We start from the raw sequence: 14,771 nt of genomic DNA, 5'->3' as shown, positions 1-14,771 counted from the left end.
GAATAGAATAGAATAGAGAAAGAATGGGAATAGAGGAGAGAGGAGAGAAAAGAGAATAGGAATGGAGAATAGAATAGGAGGAAGAGAAGAGAATGGGAATAGAGAATAGAAGAGAATAGAGAAAGAAGAGAATGGGAATAGAGAAGAAGAGAAGAGAGAATGGAAATAGAATAGGAGGAAGAGAAGAGAATGGAAATAGAGAATAGAATAGAATAGAGAAAGAGAAGAGAATGGGAATAGAGAAGAGGGGAGAGAAGAAGAGAAGAGAGAATGGAAATAGAATAGGAGGAAGAGAAGAAAATGGAAATAGAGAATAGAAGAGAAGAGAGAAAGAGAAGAGAATGGGAATAGAGGAGAGAGGAGAGGAGAGGAGATGAGAAGGGGGGGGAAGAGAATAGAATGGAAATAGAGAATAGAATAGAATAGAATAGAATAGAACAGCCTCGCCTCGCGATCCTCGGAACCTTTTTATTTTTTTACTTTTTAAAAGCATTTTTTACTACCAGCTTGCCCAAACCGGTAGTTTTTATCACTACCGGTTCGCCTGAACTGGAGCGAACTGGTAGCATTTCACCCCTGGCAGGTTCCTAAAATCAAGGAGGGGAAAGGAGAGGATACCAATTTGGGGTGTCCATCATGTTACACTGAACAGGTATGAGGAGAAGCTCAATATTTGGGGGCCAGACTGCCCCTCCTCAGCTTTATTCAGTAGGAAGAAGAGAGGCAGGGCATTTTACTTAAGGCACAGTGTCTAATAATAAAATGGGGGGCATGCTTGCTTTCCTAATCATAATTTTCCAGTTTTTAAGCACAGCTTTAAAAGGTCCTGAACGGTGAGAATTGCACCCTGAAAATAACACTTAGGTGACATCCCGTTAGAAATGAATGAACACTTGATCTCTGAGGTAATGCTAGAGAGAGGGGAGAAAAATCACATTGATATGTTAAAAAAAATGTATTAGCTACACCTAATACACTTACTGGCTGTTAATTTCGTATATTTTCCCTTCTGGCACAATGAAAAAATAACTTAATAGAATATTTTGGAAAGATTCTGGAGAAATCATTGCCAAGGATTAAGAGAGGAAACGTTTATCACTTTGGGGCCTTAGTGAGTGGCTCTGTTTATTCTCAATTCTTTATGAGCTTCCTTTAGCCTTTTGGAGCTATTTTGCCCCATTGAAACTGCATTAATCTCAGATTTTTATGTTTAGAGTACAGGGAGGTTCACTTGTAAGATTTCAAGCTGCAGTTTTAAAGACCAATGTACCAATGCCTCCCATTTTAAGAATTTTGGAATAAATATGGTTAGGTTTGCAACGTTCAGTACTTATTTTCATGCCCATGTTTAATTACACGAGCGCCAACAAACTGCCTTCTGGAGAAATTAAAAAACTACTTCATCTCTTACAGCTTCCAGAATTAGCTGCTATAAAGGCTTTTATAGCACCCATAAATTGAATGCACACATGTAAAAATGGCATTTCATCACTCAATAAGAAGGCAGTAGAAATCACTCTTTCTGGTTTCAGCTTTTTTTTTGTAGCCTCTTTAAATCTTCTCACAGGAGTTCCAACAGCACAACAGGAATATATATCACCTCAAAACTACATCTGATCGTTCGTCTCCTCCGGCTCTTCCAAGTGGTAAATAAATCAAGCAATTAATATGGGTTTTAAAACTCTAGAACAGAAAAGCAAGAGGGTGAAACAATAATAATCCATGTGTAGAAAGAATAAATATCTGTGGGAACAATCAAGGATTGTGTGGTTTGTTGCAATGCGGGAAGGCTTTGGCAACGAATGGTGAAATTCAAACCACAATACTTTCAACCTTTTAACGTTGGGCTTAACGTGAGGTTGTTTTCCTTCAACAGGGTTATTTTGGTTGTTGAGTGCAACGTTCATTCTTTAGTTGATTTACTTAATTCCATACACCTTGAGAAGACATAGTGTCAAAATTCAAGTGAATTACACTAGAACAGCGGTAAACTCAAGTCAAACTCAAGGCTGGATTCGGCCCATGGGGTGCTTAGATCTGGCTCATGGGGCCGGCCTGGAAACAGCAAAGGATCGGCCTGCGGTGCCTCTGCCAGGGAAAACGGAGCTCAGGGGGTTCCATTTCGCTGGCAGAGGGCTAGCAAAACCAACTAAAAGCAAAACAGAAGGAGATATATTTCCCCTTATGCATTTGAGCGTGTAAGAAGGGACAGGGAAGGAGAAACGGAAAGAAGAAAAACAAAGAAAAAGAAGGCAAGATTGGGAAGAGAGCAAGGAAGGAAAAATAAGGAAAGAGGGGAAGGAAGAAGAAAGGAGAATGAAGAGGGAAGGAAAAAGAAGAAAAGGAAGATTATAATGCAAGTGAGGGCCTCAAAGGGTCTCTGCTTTAGTACACGGCCACCACAGGTGCCCCCAACACAAGTCCCGTGTCACCCTCACCGCCGGCCATGCCCACACCCCCTAACCCCCCGCCTCCAAGGTCAAACACACCCGATACGGCCCTCAGTGAAATCGAGGTGGCACCAGAATATAAAAAAATGTAACCCCACATGGAGTCCGCATAAAGCTAAAAATAACAACCGAGATCTGAGTTAGTTGTATATTATATGAAGCCTTCTCCCCCCCCCTTATTTTAGTTCACTCCGACTGTACATTCTTAGAAGTCTGATGTTCTTCTCTTTAAAAAGCCTTGGTAGTACAGTGGTCTAAAGCACCCTGTTATTAAGACCAGCTGCCTGCAGTTACTGCAGGTTCGAATCTCACCAGGCTCAAGGTTGACTCAGCCTTCCATCCTTTCTAAGGTAGGTAAATTGAGAATCCAGTTGTGGGGGCAATAAGCTGACTTTGTATAAATATACAAAAGGATGAAGGCTATTGCTGAGCACATTGTAAGCCGCCCTGAGTCTCCGGAGAAGGGCGGCATATAAACCAAATTAAAAAAAAAAAAAAAAGATCCTTAAGAATCTGCACCGGAGATAAATTCCTTGTGTGTCCAATGAAGTATTCTATTCTATTCTATTCTAATTGCTGGCTTTGTAATTTTTTGTCAGCCTGGGAAACAGGAGACCAGGATCCGGTCCGAGCTGCCTGCCTTCAAAGGGGCATCTCCTGCCATGATAGCGAGGGAGAAAGTCCAAGTCTTTTAGAGATCTTTCGGTAGGAGAAACACCCATCCGTGAGAGAAGCTTGTCAGCCATGGCCGGGACCACCGGTTGCAACAGGAGCCCATACACCCGAAGACATTCCAGAGTGACGTGGAGAATAGTCTCTTGCCACTGTCGTTCTGCGGGATCCTCCAAGCAGAGTTTCCACGGCCTGTGCCTCTGGACGAAGCCATTGGTCTGCCTCACGCACTCCATGATGGATTCCAGAGCCTTGTAGATCTGGAAGCGGTCAAAAGAGGCGCTCACTTTCATAGGCAGGCTCTCGACCAATGACACCAGCTTGTAATCCTCTGCTAAGGCCTTGCCAGATCCACTTTGAATCTCCACGTCCTTAGGGAAGCAAGTCTCGGAGAAGATGGGATAAGTCCCTCTGGGATTCAGGGCAGAGGCCATGACCCGGTTCAGGAGCCCCCCTAAGGCGTCGGCCAGCTCCGAATTGAGCAGCTTAATCACCTTCTCATCATAGTAATCACAATCCCGCTCTGGGACTCCCTGCCTCAGCAGGAAGTACCGAAAACCATCTACCGTGTAGTGCCGGAAGCACTCCTTTGGGTCAACCACATTGCCCAGGCTCTTGGACATCTTCTGTCCTTGTACCGTCCAATGAGAGTGGACCCAAATCCTCAAGGGGGGCTCCAGGCCTGCAGCCATCAGCAAAGCAGGCCAATAGATGGCGTGGAACTTGAGAATGTCTTTGCCCACAATGTGGCAAATGGTGGGCCACCAGGCCCGGTGCTTCTCGGGGTAGCCTACAACCGTCAGGTAATTCACCAGGGCATCCACCCAGACGTAGATGGTTTGGGTTGAGTCCCCAGGGACAGGGATGCCCCAATGCAGCCGGTTTCGGTCACGGGATACAGAGAGATCCGGGAGATCCCCTTCCAGCCACTGGAGGACCTGCTGATAATAGGGCTCGGGGCTTATGGCGTCCTTATTCTCGTACAGCCATTGTTGCAACGGTTCTTGGAACTTGGACAGCTTGAACATGTAGTTTTTCTCCCTGGTCCACTGCACCTAAGATGCAGGAGAAAAGTTATCAGAAGGTTTTTCCTGGTTTCATCAGCCTCTCCCATACAATATGTATTTACCCAAGCATTTATAAAAAGGTAAAGGTTCCCCTCGCACATACGTGCTAGCTGTTCCTGACTCTAGGAGGCCAACATGGTCATCTGTTTCAAAGCCGAAGAGCCAGCGCTCTCCGAAGACGTCTCCATGGTCATTGTGGCTGGCATGACTCAACGCCAAAGGCACACAGAATGCTGTTACCTTCCCACCAAAGGTGGTCCCTATGTTTTCTCCTTGCATTTTTTTATGTGCTTTCGAACTGCTAGGTTGGCAGAAGCTGGGACAAGTAACGGGAGCTCACCCCATTACACAGCACTAGGGATTCAAACCGCTGAACTGCCGACCTTTTGATAGACAAGCTCAGTGTCTTAGCCACTGTGTAGAAATGTAAAATTAATTTATACTAATATCTGTTTTTCCTTCTTTAGATCTGAAGGCCGCATGCATGTATCAGAAAGCTTGCCACCGACAAGGGTGCCTTCACTCTGCTTTTCCATAGCTTTCTTGGGCTATCTCTTTTCTTCACGCCATTCCCCTTTCTATTCTGGTTATCTTTGCTTATCATCTGAGGTAATGCTGAAGGTGACAGCTTAGAAACCAGAAGACTGTTGACTTCTAGGCCTCCCTCAGGCACGAAAGCCAGCTGGGTGACTCTGAGCCCATCATTCTCTCAGTCCAATGTACCTCACGAAGTTGTTGTGTGGGGAAAAAAGGAGGAGGCAGGAGTATTAGGTACATTCACCACCTCGAGTTGACCTACACATATAAGTGGAATAAGCGTCTAATAATAATAGAATAATACAGAGACTCTGCAGATGATTTAGATGTGGCTTCTCCAACCTGAATTTCTTTAGATACGGGACACGTTGTTATTACTATAGACAGTTTGGTGCAGTGGTCAAAGAATTCAGGAGACAGGGAGTTCTAGTTCTGCCTTAGGCACGAAAGCGGCTGGGTGACTTTGGCCAGTCCTTCTCTCAGCCTAGCCCACTTCAAAGGGTGGTATTGTGGGATAAATAGAAGGAGAAAGGTGCATTAGGCATGAATTACCTAAAAAGTAATAAAGGCGGGATAAACATCTAATAAATAAAATATTATGCTATCTGGTGCTTGCCTATTATTGGCTAGACATGCAGAGAAAGCACAGCACAGAATAACTGGATTTACACAACTCTACGACCAAACCACATGGGTGAAGGCAAAGCACGTTGAATGACTCAAGGCACTAAGAGAACTTGCCAGGGTACATCGTACCATACCTGGTGCCCACTCTCTATGGAAACCATCTGCTTGCTCCCTTGGGCATCCACACACTCCGTCACCTGAGAAGCTGCCAAGAAGCTCTCTTCCGCTGTGCAATACCACCCTTCGTAGTCAGCTTGATAAAGCCAGCCTCTGTCTCGCAAGGCAGCCCAGAAGCACGCCACAGCCTGCTGGTGCCGTAGTTCTGTAGTGCGGATAAAATGGGTGTAGGAGATGCCCGCCTGCTCGAAGAGCTCCCGGAATTCGGCCGATATACGGTCACAGAACTCTTCCGGAGAAATACCTGCGGCTGCCGCTGCTGTCTGAATTTTCAAGCCATGTTCATCCGTTCCTGTCAAAGGAAACAGGATAGGTGAACTGGTGAAGAAGTCAAAAGACAGCCTTCTCCAATCTGTGCTAGGAGGGCTACTCCAAGGTTCATATTGATGAGCTGGGCATATAAATATATATAATTTGAATCATAGATAAATGTGTTAGCAAGGGCCATTCCTACAAACAGCGCTTTAGAGGTTGTGGAAGCATATTCAACAAACGAAAACTTTTTAAGAGTTTCTCACACACAAATGCACGGCATATTGAAGAAATCCTAGTTAAATTCACATTTCATGTCATCAGTCAGGATGGAAAAACTCGTCAGAAAGGTGAGGTTACCAAAAGAGATGTTTGCCAATTTTCTGGGGGAAATGAGACACTCTGGAAAAGCCATCTTGTTTTGTATTCTATTTAAGAAGGCATTGCCCCCCAGCAAAAAAATCACTCCTAAAACTTTATAGAGAGACACCCCCTCCTCCCCGTTACATTTTTGCTGCCCCAAATTAGTCAAAAATCAGGGGTGTAATGATGTTAGGGTGTCATTTTAAAATTTGATATCGATTTTAATTGAAATGTTTTAAATTATGGGCCAAATTTTATTTAATTATTTTAAATCTATTTTAACTTTTTTGTACGAATGTTTCATATTTGGCTGTTCACCGCCCTGAGTCCGAAAGGAGAACGGCGGTATAGAAATCTGAAATAAATAAATAAATAAATAAATAAATAAATAAATAAATAAATAAATAAATAAATAAATAAATAAAATGCATGGCTTTGCATCAATCAACCTAGCCTCCAACTACAACAGGACTATTGCAAAGGACAGGAGGCACGATAATCTGTGGCCCATTTTTCTTTGCACCAATATTCATCACGCCAACACAGTACATAATGTATTGTACCGCAATCATGCTTAATTTAGTGTTTTTCAACCTGGGCAATTAAGCCGAATGGACTTCAACTCCCAGAAATCCCCAGGCCACACATCTTAAAAAGTTGGCCAGGTTGAAAAAACAGGGCAACAGCCGTCGCTGGAAATGCAAATAGAAGAGAAGGACGAAGAGAAGGCTCGCTTCTCTGTTTACACCGCCTTTTGTGCACCCTTGCTAGAAAGAAAACACGTGGATTCCCTAAAAAGTTTCCTCCTCTTCGATCCAAGCTTTACCCAGAAATTTCTTTCCGACTCCCTCGCTTGCAAAGCAGGTTACTCCATTCATAGCAGATCTTTTGCATCCTGGTTAGAAATAAACCTATTTTTTACAAGTCCCCCGCGCTTCCACACGTGAAAGCAAACGCGGGTTCCCTAAAAAGCTTCCTCCACGTCTAAGTTTTACCCAGGAGTTTCTATCCGATTCCCTCGCTTGCAAAGTAGACTACTCCATTCATAGATCTTTTTGCATCCTGGTTAGAAATGAACCTATTTTTTCCAAGCCCCCCCCCGCGCTTCCACACGTGAAAGCGAACACGCGGGTTTCCCAAAAAGCTTCCCCCCCCCCATCGATCCAAGCTTCACCCAGGAGTTTCTATCCGATTCCCTCGCTTGCAAAGCAGACTGGCGGCTGCAAAAATAAAATAAATAAAAATCCCTTGGACCCTGATGCCCAAGGCTCCCCCATCGCCCCGCAGACCTGTAGCCAGCCGCCCTCCCTCGCAGCCCAGCAACTGCCGGTGCCGGTGCACTGCATCCGCCAGCACGGCCGAGTAGAGGTGCCCGATGTGGGGCGGGCCGTTCACGTAGAAGATCGGCGTGGAGAGCAGCTGGGATCCGCAAGAGCTGCGCCGGAGACCCCCACCGGGCTGCTCCGCCAAGCCCCGAATGCAGCGGAGAATGCAACGCGCGGCGCGAGCGTGGAACGCCTGCATAGCTGGCATTTGCCCGGGATGGCCACGCCCCCTTCGCTCCTCCGGCCACGCCCTCCCTCCCCCCTGCACGCCGCCGCGAGGCGCTAGAATAGAGTGTGGATGCCTAGAGCGGCGAGGCCGGCAGTGGCCCCCCGCGCGCGCGCGCCCCGCGCAAGGACAAAGCGGGCGAGCGGTTGGCGCGCGTGCGCACGGAGAGGGCCCGTTCTTGGGAGCGGACGGAAGGACGGGCCGTGAGGAGGAGGAAGAAAGAAAGAAAAGAGCCGCTGAGGAGGTCGTGAGGGCCGCTGCTTTGCCGCTCCCGTCGTCGTCATGTCCCGCTTGGGAGCCACCCTGCTGCGGGCGGCGGGCCCAAGGGCGCGTTTCCTGGAGGGGCCAGGTGAGCGGAGCATCCCCGGGAGGGGGACAACCTGAAAAGGTGCCGAGGGGGAGGGGCTTGTCGAGGGGGAGGGGCTTGTGTGGAAACAGTGGGAACCCCCCCCCAGTCCTGCTGTCCCTAACGGTGGGGGAGGGGATCTCTTGCCTGGGGGCTTTTTTAGTGGTCCTCATTTTGCTCATCCCAACCCGCCCCCCCAAAGCCTCCTCCCCCCCGCCTCTCAGGGACCCCCGCTCCCACCTCTCGAGCGGAATCCAGTGGCCGCGAGTTCCGCAGGATCCGCTAAACGGCCTAGCTGCCTGTCCCGCTGGACGCCAAGGTCGTGTGACAGGCGCAGGTCGGAAGTAGGTGCCTTTTAATTTAATTTAATTTAATTTACACACACACAAAAACACATATTATATTATATTATATTATATTATATTATATTATATTATATTATATTATATTATATTTATTACATTATATATTTATTATATTATATTATATTAATTATATTATATTATTATATTATAATATTAATTATATTATAACAAATACATATACATATACATATACATAGACTGCTTGAGGGCTCCTGGATTGGAACTGAAAGGCGAAAGGGAAGCAGTGTGCAGTGTGCTTTATATATATATGAAGCGTTTTTCTGCCGAAGCACCTGGTGTACCCCAATATGGGAGGGACCAAGCACACTGTTTCTCTTTCACCTTTCAGCTCCAATCCAGGAGCCCTCAAGCTGTCGCATACACGACAAACCATTTTATACCAAATCTATAGTTTGCTGATAAAGAAATAAAGGGAGACTAGTATAGATCTATTTCAAGCTATTTAGCTCTCATCAGCTAACATACCCTTACTCGGTATTACAAGTTTAAATCCGAGTAAGGGTTTGACTAGCTGATGAGAGCTAAATAGCTTGTAATAGATCTATACTAGTCTCCCTTTATTTCTTTATCAGCAAATACACACACATACATACATATACAGTATACACACACATATATATGTGTGTATATATAGTTATGTTTATTATGTTTATTTATTTATTAGTCGCATTTCTATATTATGTTATATTATGTTTATTTTATTTATTATATTATATTATTATATATTAAGATGAGTATTCATTTTGAGGCAGGTCCCAATAGCCCTCTCCCAATGCTTGATTAAAGAGCGATGTTTTCACTAAATTTCTGAGGATTGGGAAGAAGGGACATCGGAATGCTGTCCCAGAGGAGGGGAGATGACACCTGGAAAAAGCATGTTTCTATGACCGTATGGGTGACTGATCCCCATAGCTGATCAAGGGGACGTATGAAGAGCCCCCCCCATTAGATCTAACTGGCGGGCAGATATTTATTTATCAAATGTATTTGCCGCCCATCTCATGTGCAGGCGACTCTGAGCGGCTTACATCAGGATAAAAAGACATGCTGTGCAACAACGATTGTAAATATAAAAATGAATTTGAAATTACAAAAATTAAAACGAGCTAAAAAAAAATCAGGGCTTGGAGGGGGAGCGGTAGGGTGCCTTCTCTATTAGTGTATCAATTCCCTTCCAGCCAGCAGCTTCTCCTTCAGGGTCCCATGCTCACCTACAGAATCAAAGGAGATATTACCAAGATTATTCTCCTTTTCTAACCTGGTGCCTATCCGACCACTGTATGATGTCAATCAGTCATTTTTCGGCCTATCAACTGGTTGTAATGGGAGCAGAGCCTGCTTGTGGGAGGCTTGGCTTTGTTTTCATCCATGGTTTATGAAAGTGCATCATTGACAATCTTCCCTCCTAATAAATTGTGTTTCCAGGCCTCTTTCAGCAATGGAAGGCTCCCTCAGAAGGACAACCTTGCAGACAAATGGCCACCTCTAGCTATGCATGGCGGCACAACAAAACTCTCTATACCGTCATAGCAACAACCCTCTTTGGAATCGGAAATGCGTTCTATGTAAGTAGAGAAGCTTCCCTAGAACAGAAATCCAGTCTCCTCTAACACAGTAGTTACCGTAACCCGTATGTCTGCTGCCTATGGGTCTCCCCCCCCCCCCCCCGGCTTCCATCTGCCTTTCTCTGCAGAATCTTAAGAGGAAGCTTTAACCTAAGAAGCCGGTGGAGGGCTTGGTTCAGACTCACCCTTTCTCCTCTCATTGTTTCAATTAATTTCCTAGAAGGTCACTCGGAAGACATAGAGAAATGAAATGCCTTCTTACTATCTGACGTATAAAGCCAACTTACAGTCCCAGATGCTGCAGAAACCAGACCCTTGGATGTTGGAGACAATTTCCATTCTTTTTAAACCCTGGTGTTGTGCACTTTGGAAATGTCAGTTGGATGTGACCCTGACATTGATAATGAGAATACAAGGGCATTGTATTTTGTTATGCAGAAAGTGTTCATCGAGGCAGCCACCTAGAGAATGTCACCGATTTGAGTTTGGAAGGGTGATGGCAGGGCAGGGTGGATTTGATTTGATTTTGATAGCAGAGCAGGGTGGATCACGATTTAAATCACTAGTAAAAAGGCTTGATTTAAATCAATTTGATTTAAACCATAATGTTTAAAGAGCAACTGTCACCTGTCCTGCAGCAGCTCCTCCTCTGACCCGCTGTTGACTCACCGACAGTCCCAATATTGCAGAATATATAGCCTCATGCTACATAACAGCTCCATTTCATGCTGAATAAACTAAATTAATGTATCTTAAATAGAAAACTAAATTAATGTATCTTAAATAGAAAACTATTAAGAGCCTTGGTGGTGCAGCGAACTAAGTGCTGTTATGTAGCACTTAGCTGCCAGCTGCCTGCAATTAGTGCGAGTTCAAATGTCACCAGGCTCAAGGTTGACTCAGCCTTCCATCCTTCTGAGGTAGGTAAATTGAGGACCCAGACTGTTGGGGGCAATAAACTGACTTTGTAAAAACACCACTTATGGGGGGCCAAAAGCCCTAATAAGCAGGTATATACAAAAGAATGAAGGCTATTGCTATAGTGCATTGTAAACCGCCCTGAGTCTTCGGAGAAGGGCAGCATATAAATTGAAATAATAAATAAATAATAAATAAATAAATCTATCTTTAGATAGATTTTTACTCCAGATTTATTTATTGATTTAAATAAATCTGATTTAAATTTAAAAAATCCAAATTCATTATTTTCTTAAATCAATTTTTATCCACCCTGTAGCAGGGTTTTGTTGACAGTGGCCTTTTTCTGTCCTCCAAGTAAATTGTATTCTCTTCATCCAACTCAATCTCAGATTGAAACAGACTTTTAAAGGACAGCTGTAGGCTTATGGCAAACTTCTTTATCCCAGCTCAGTTTATTTGGCACTTGTCACTCAACCTTTATCACCCAAAACTGTTTTTAACTTGGAGATGTATGTATGGATTGGCAAACACAAAGTGAACCTTACTTTGCTTTTTAAAGCTGTCCATCGCACTCTCTGGTTATCAGGCATAGGCAAGGGAATGGAGGACGAACAATTTTAAAGAAGTGTTCACACAACCATACTGGAAAGTTTTCTACCTTTCAGAACATAAATTTGTCATCTGTTTGAAGCCGCTTAAGAACAGTTTACATATATCTATTTATAGAAATTACTGTGCTTTCTTCTCCATCTGATGATGCCTGCTTATTTGTTAAGAAATTGAAATATTTTTATTTCTTAAAACAGCTATTTTAGCTATAGCAAAAATACAAACGTGGAAAAATTGGGAGTTTCTCCTCTGCCTCCTATAGTATTATGTTAAATATTACCTTTTTGGTTGCATAGGGATATGAAATTATGAGGAGGGCTCGGCAGCGCGATGTGGATCGTGCAGAGAGGTATGAACGCATGGAGGTCCAGATGAGGACACTTAAATATTAAGGTAGGAGTGAAGTTGTAGCCGATTGGCTTTTTATAATTTGAATTTGTAGGCTTTCAACTCCCAGGTGGAACTCTTAAGTGACCTTTTGTAGACTAACTATGAAAAATTCCAGGGACTGCTGATCGCCAACAGTAATAGGGTGAGGACCAATGTTGAAGTGATTCTGGAGTAATTACACCCAGGAATTTAGGGATGAAAAGATTTCATCCAAATCTTTCAACGGCAAAGTATTATTTTCTTTCCCTGTTATTGCTCCTGTGGAAGTCCCCGTAGAATTAATTCCTGCAGGATATGTTACAGATTAATTTACAGCCATATTTTTGAATATTGTATGTTTATCTTTGTTTAATCACACTGCCAAAACACAGGTCCCAGTTTCTATGTTAAGTAAGGACCAATATTCTCCAACCTATCACTCTCCAAAAGGTTGAACAATCTTTTTCAGCTCCACCCAAATCTAAACACTAATAAGGAAGGCACACTATTGGATTCTAACACATGTTGATAAACTAAATAAGGCAGTGTTTTTGATTTTCACTTGAAAGAACTACAAACTATACTATTGTGATATCCAAAAAAACATGCAGTCATTCTTGATTCTTTGTGAAATTCCTTTAGTCCTCTGAAGCTGCATTACCAAATTTGCACTAATCTCAGAATCTGTTTTGGAGTACAGAGAGGTTTGCTTGTAAGATTTCAGTCTGCTATCCTAAAGAACAACATGGAAATCGTTCCATTAAAATGAACAAGAACTTCGACCATGGTTATGATTAAGCTGTATAGTATATATTTGCATGCTAATGTTTAATAATATTACATAAGGGTAGCAAAAAACCCCTACATCTCTTGCAACTTCCAAAATTAGCTTTTATAAAGACTTTGGCTCTTGTATTTTTTTTTACCCACTAGTGAGTTTTGGTAACTTAGTTCATTTGTCCTGTCCTTTTTTTCCCCCATCTCCCTCTGTGCAATAATTATATACCTGAGATTTTAATAAAAGTTTGAAGAACCCATCTGTACAAATGTATCCAGTCAGGCAAACACTTTTAATGAAATGTTATCACTCCTTATGAGAAAAAAAAAAATCAACAAAAGTCCAGAATTTTATAGCATTCATAAAGTTGAAGCCTGTAAGTAAAAAATGGGATTTGATCAGTCAATAAGAAATCTGTAGAAATCACATTGTCTTACTAGTTGCAGCTTTGTTGACTTTCGAATCTTCTTCCAGGAGCTTGACAGCACCAGAATTAATATCAACTAAAGCTACAGCCAATTACTCATCTCCCCTGGCTCTTCAAAGTGGTAAATAATTCAATTAATATGGGGGATGTAACTCCAGAATACAGAAACAGCCATGAAGATCAGTTGAGCACTGCAGTCAAGGATTTGGTGGCAGTCTCCTTACTTTAAACACAAAACTTTTCACAATGACACAATTATATGTAGAAGCAGTGTCAAATAATAAAAACGTGGAAAGAATATAGAATCCTGTACTGTATTATTGGCAGTGATTGGGGATTTTACCTGTTAATTTATCTGTAAAGACAGAGACAAATACATATGAATAGAAAGCACACAAAAAGCCTCTTTAAATAGGGAAAAAATGGCTACTTAGCTATATTCCTACTGTCAAAACAATAATTTTAGTATCTTCTTTTAACTCTGTTGTTTCATTCATATGAAATGAATCATCACTCAGATTATTTTTTTCCTCCCTAAACCCCAAAAAAGTAATTTTCCTGGTATAAATGCTTGACATTTTATTAGCAAAATATTCTCCACCGACCAGTTTCTTTGGGAGGTTAATTTGGTTAATTCACAACAGTATCAATGCCTCATCTGAAAAAAATCAGAAGGCAGCGTATCTAACTCACTTCTTGTGTTTCATTACCTATGAGTTGCTCCCTTAACATAAGAGGAGCCATGGCAACAAAATCTAGTTGGTGCATGAAATATTTATCAGTCTTGCTGCCTTTGAGTGATCAGGGTTAAAAGATACCAGAGGAGAATAACTCGAATCCTAGTAATATAAAACAATTGAGCATCCTGTGATAAAATCCTTGTCTCGGCAAGTTAAGAGGGCCAAACAGGGCAATGCAGTAAACTTTCAATACATGCAATAAGTAGCTTATTTTTCTTGATTAAAATATACTTGCTAGGTGGGGACCGGAGAGAGCAGTGAGAAGCAGTCTATCTACTCGTGACAAAATCTGTCCAAAGCTACCTAGCTACAGAGCTTTTCTGAAAAAGGCTTACTTGAGGGACTAAGCTAGACTTGGTTTAACCATTTTTATTGATGCAACATAACCAAATGGGGTCATTATTACATGCTAAACCATAGCCATAGCCATTAGTACAATAAAGGTAAAGGTTCCCCTTGCACATATGTGCTAGTCGTTCCCGACTCTAGGGGGCGGTGCTCATCTCCGTTTCAAAGCTGAAGAGCCAGCGCTGTCCGAAGACGTCTCCATGGTGATGTGGCCAGCACATGACTAAATGCCAAAGGCGCACGGAACTCTGTTACCTTCCCACCAAAGGTGGTCCCTATTTTTCTACTTGCATTTTTTACCTGCTTTCGAACTGCTAGGTTGGCAGAAGCTGGGACAAGTAACGGGAGCTCACCCCGTTACGTGGCACTCGGGATTCGAACTGCTGAACTGCCAACCTTTCGATCGACAAGGTCAGCGTCTTAGCCACTGAGCCACCGGTCAGTCAAATTCAAATACACTAAGCCAAATTCAGATCAGAGGTTAACTCAGTTTCTTCCACATTTCGATCTATTTAATCCAGATTGAGCATTTCTTCTGCCTCCCAATCGGCCCTTTCAAGGACCAAATATCAAAAATACACTAATC

At 43.0% G+C, this 14,771-nt stretch overlaps 1 protein-coding gene and 1 long non-coding RNA gene across 2 annotated transcripts; one reads left to right on the top strand and one right to left on the bottom strand.

Annotated features, from left to right (window-relative positions):
* Positions 1–2,928: 2,928 nt before the first annotated feature.
* MARS2 (methionyl-tRNA synthetase 2, mitochondrial) lies at positions 2,929–7,703 on the bottom strand. Its single transcript, XM_034424083.2, has 3 exons — positions 7,435–7,703; positions 5,488–5,822; positions 2,929–4,177 (listed from the first exon to the last, which is right to left on the bottom strand). Exons 1-3 carry the CDS (start codon positions 7,676–7,678, stop codon positions 3,020–3,022), a joined length of 1,737 nt encoding a protein of 578 aa, XP_034279974.2. The 5' UTR covers positions 7,679–7,703; the 3' UTR covers positions 2,929–3,019.
* Position 7,704: 1 nt separating this feature from the next.
* Positions 7,705–13,402, top strand: LOC117669547 (uncharacterized). Its single transcript, XR_004592467.3, has 4 exons — positions 7,705–8,045; positions 9,854–9,993; positions 11,820–11,916; positions 13,145–13,402. It is a non-coding gene; the product is annotated as an uncharacterized LOC117669547 (long non-coding RNA).
* The last annotated feature ends 1,369 nt before the right edge of the window (positions 13,403–14,771 follow it).

This window comes from Pantherophis guttatus, chromosome 12 (assembly GCF_059756535.1).
Source record: "Pantherophis guttatus breed Tessera chromosome 12, ASM5975653v1, whole genome shotgun sequence".
NCBI lineage: Eukaryota > Metazoa > Chordata > Lepidosauria > Squamata > Colubridae > Pantherophis > Pantherophis guttatus.
This window is presented reverse-complemented; position numbering and strand designations above follow the sequence as displayed.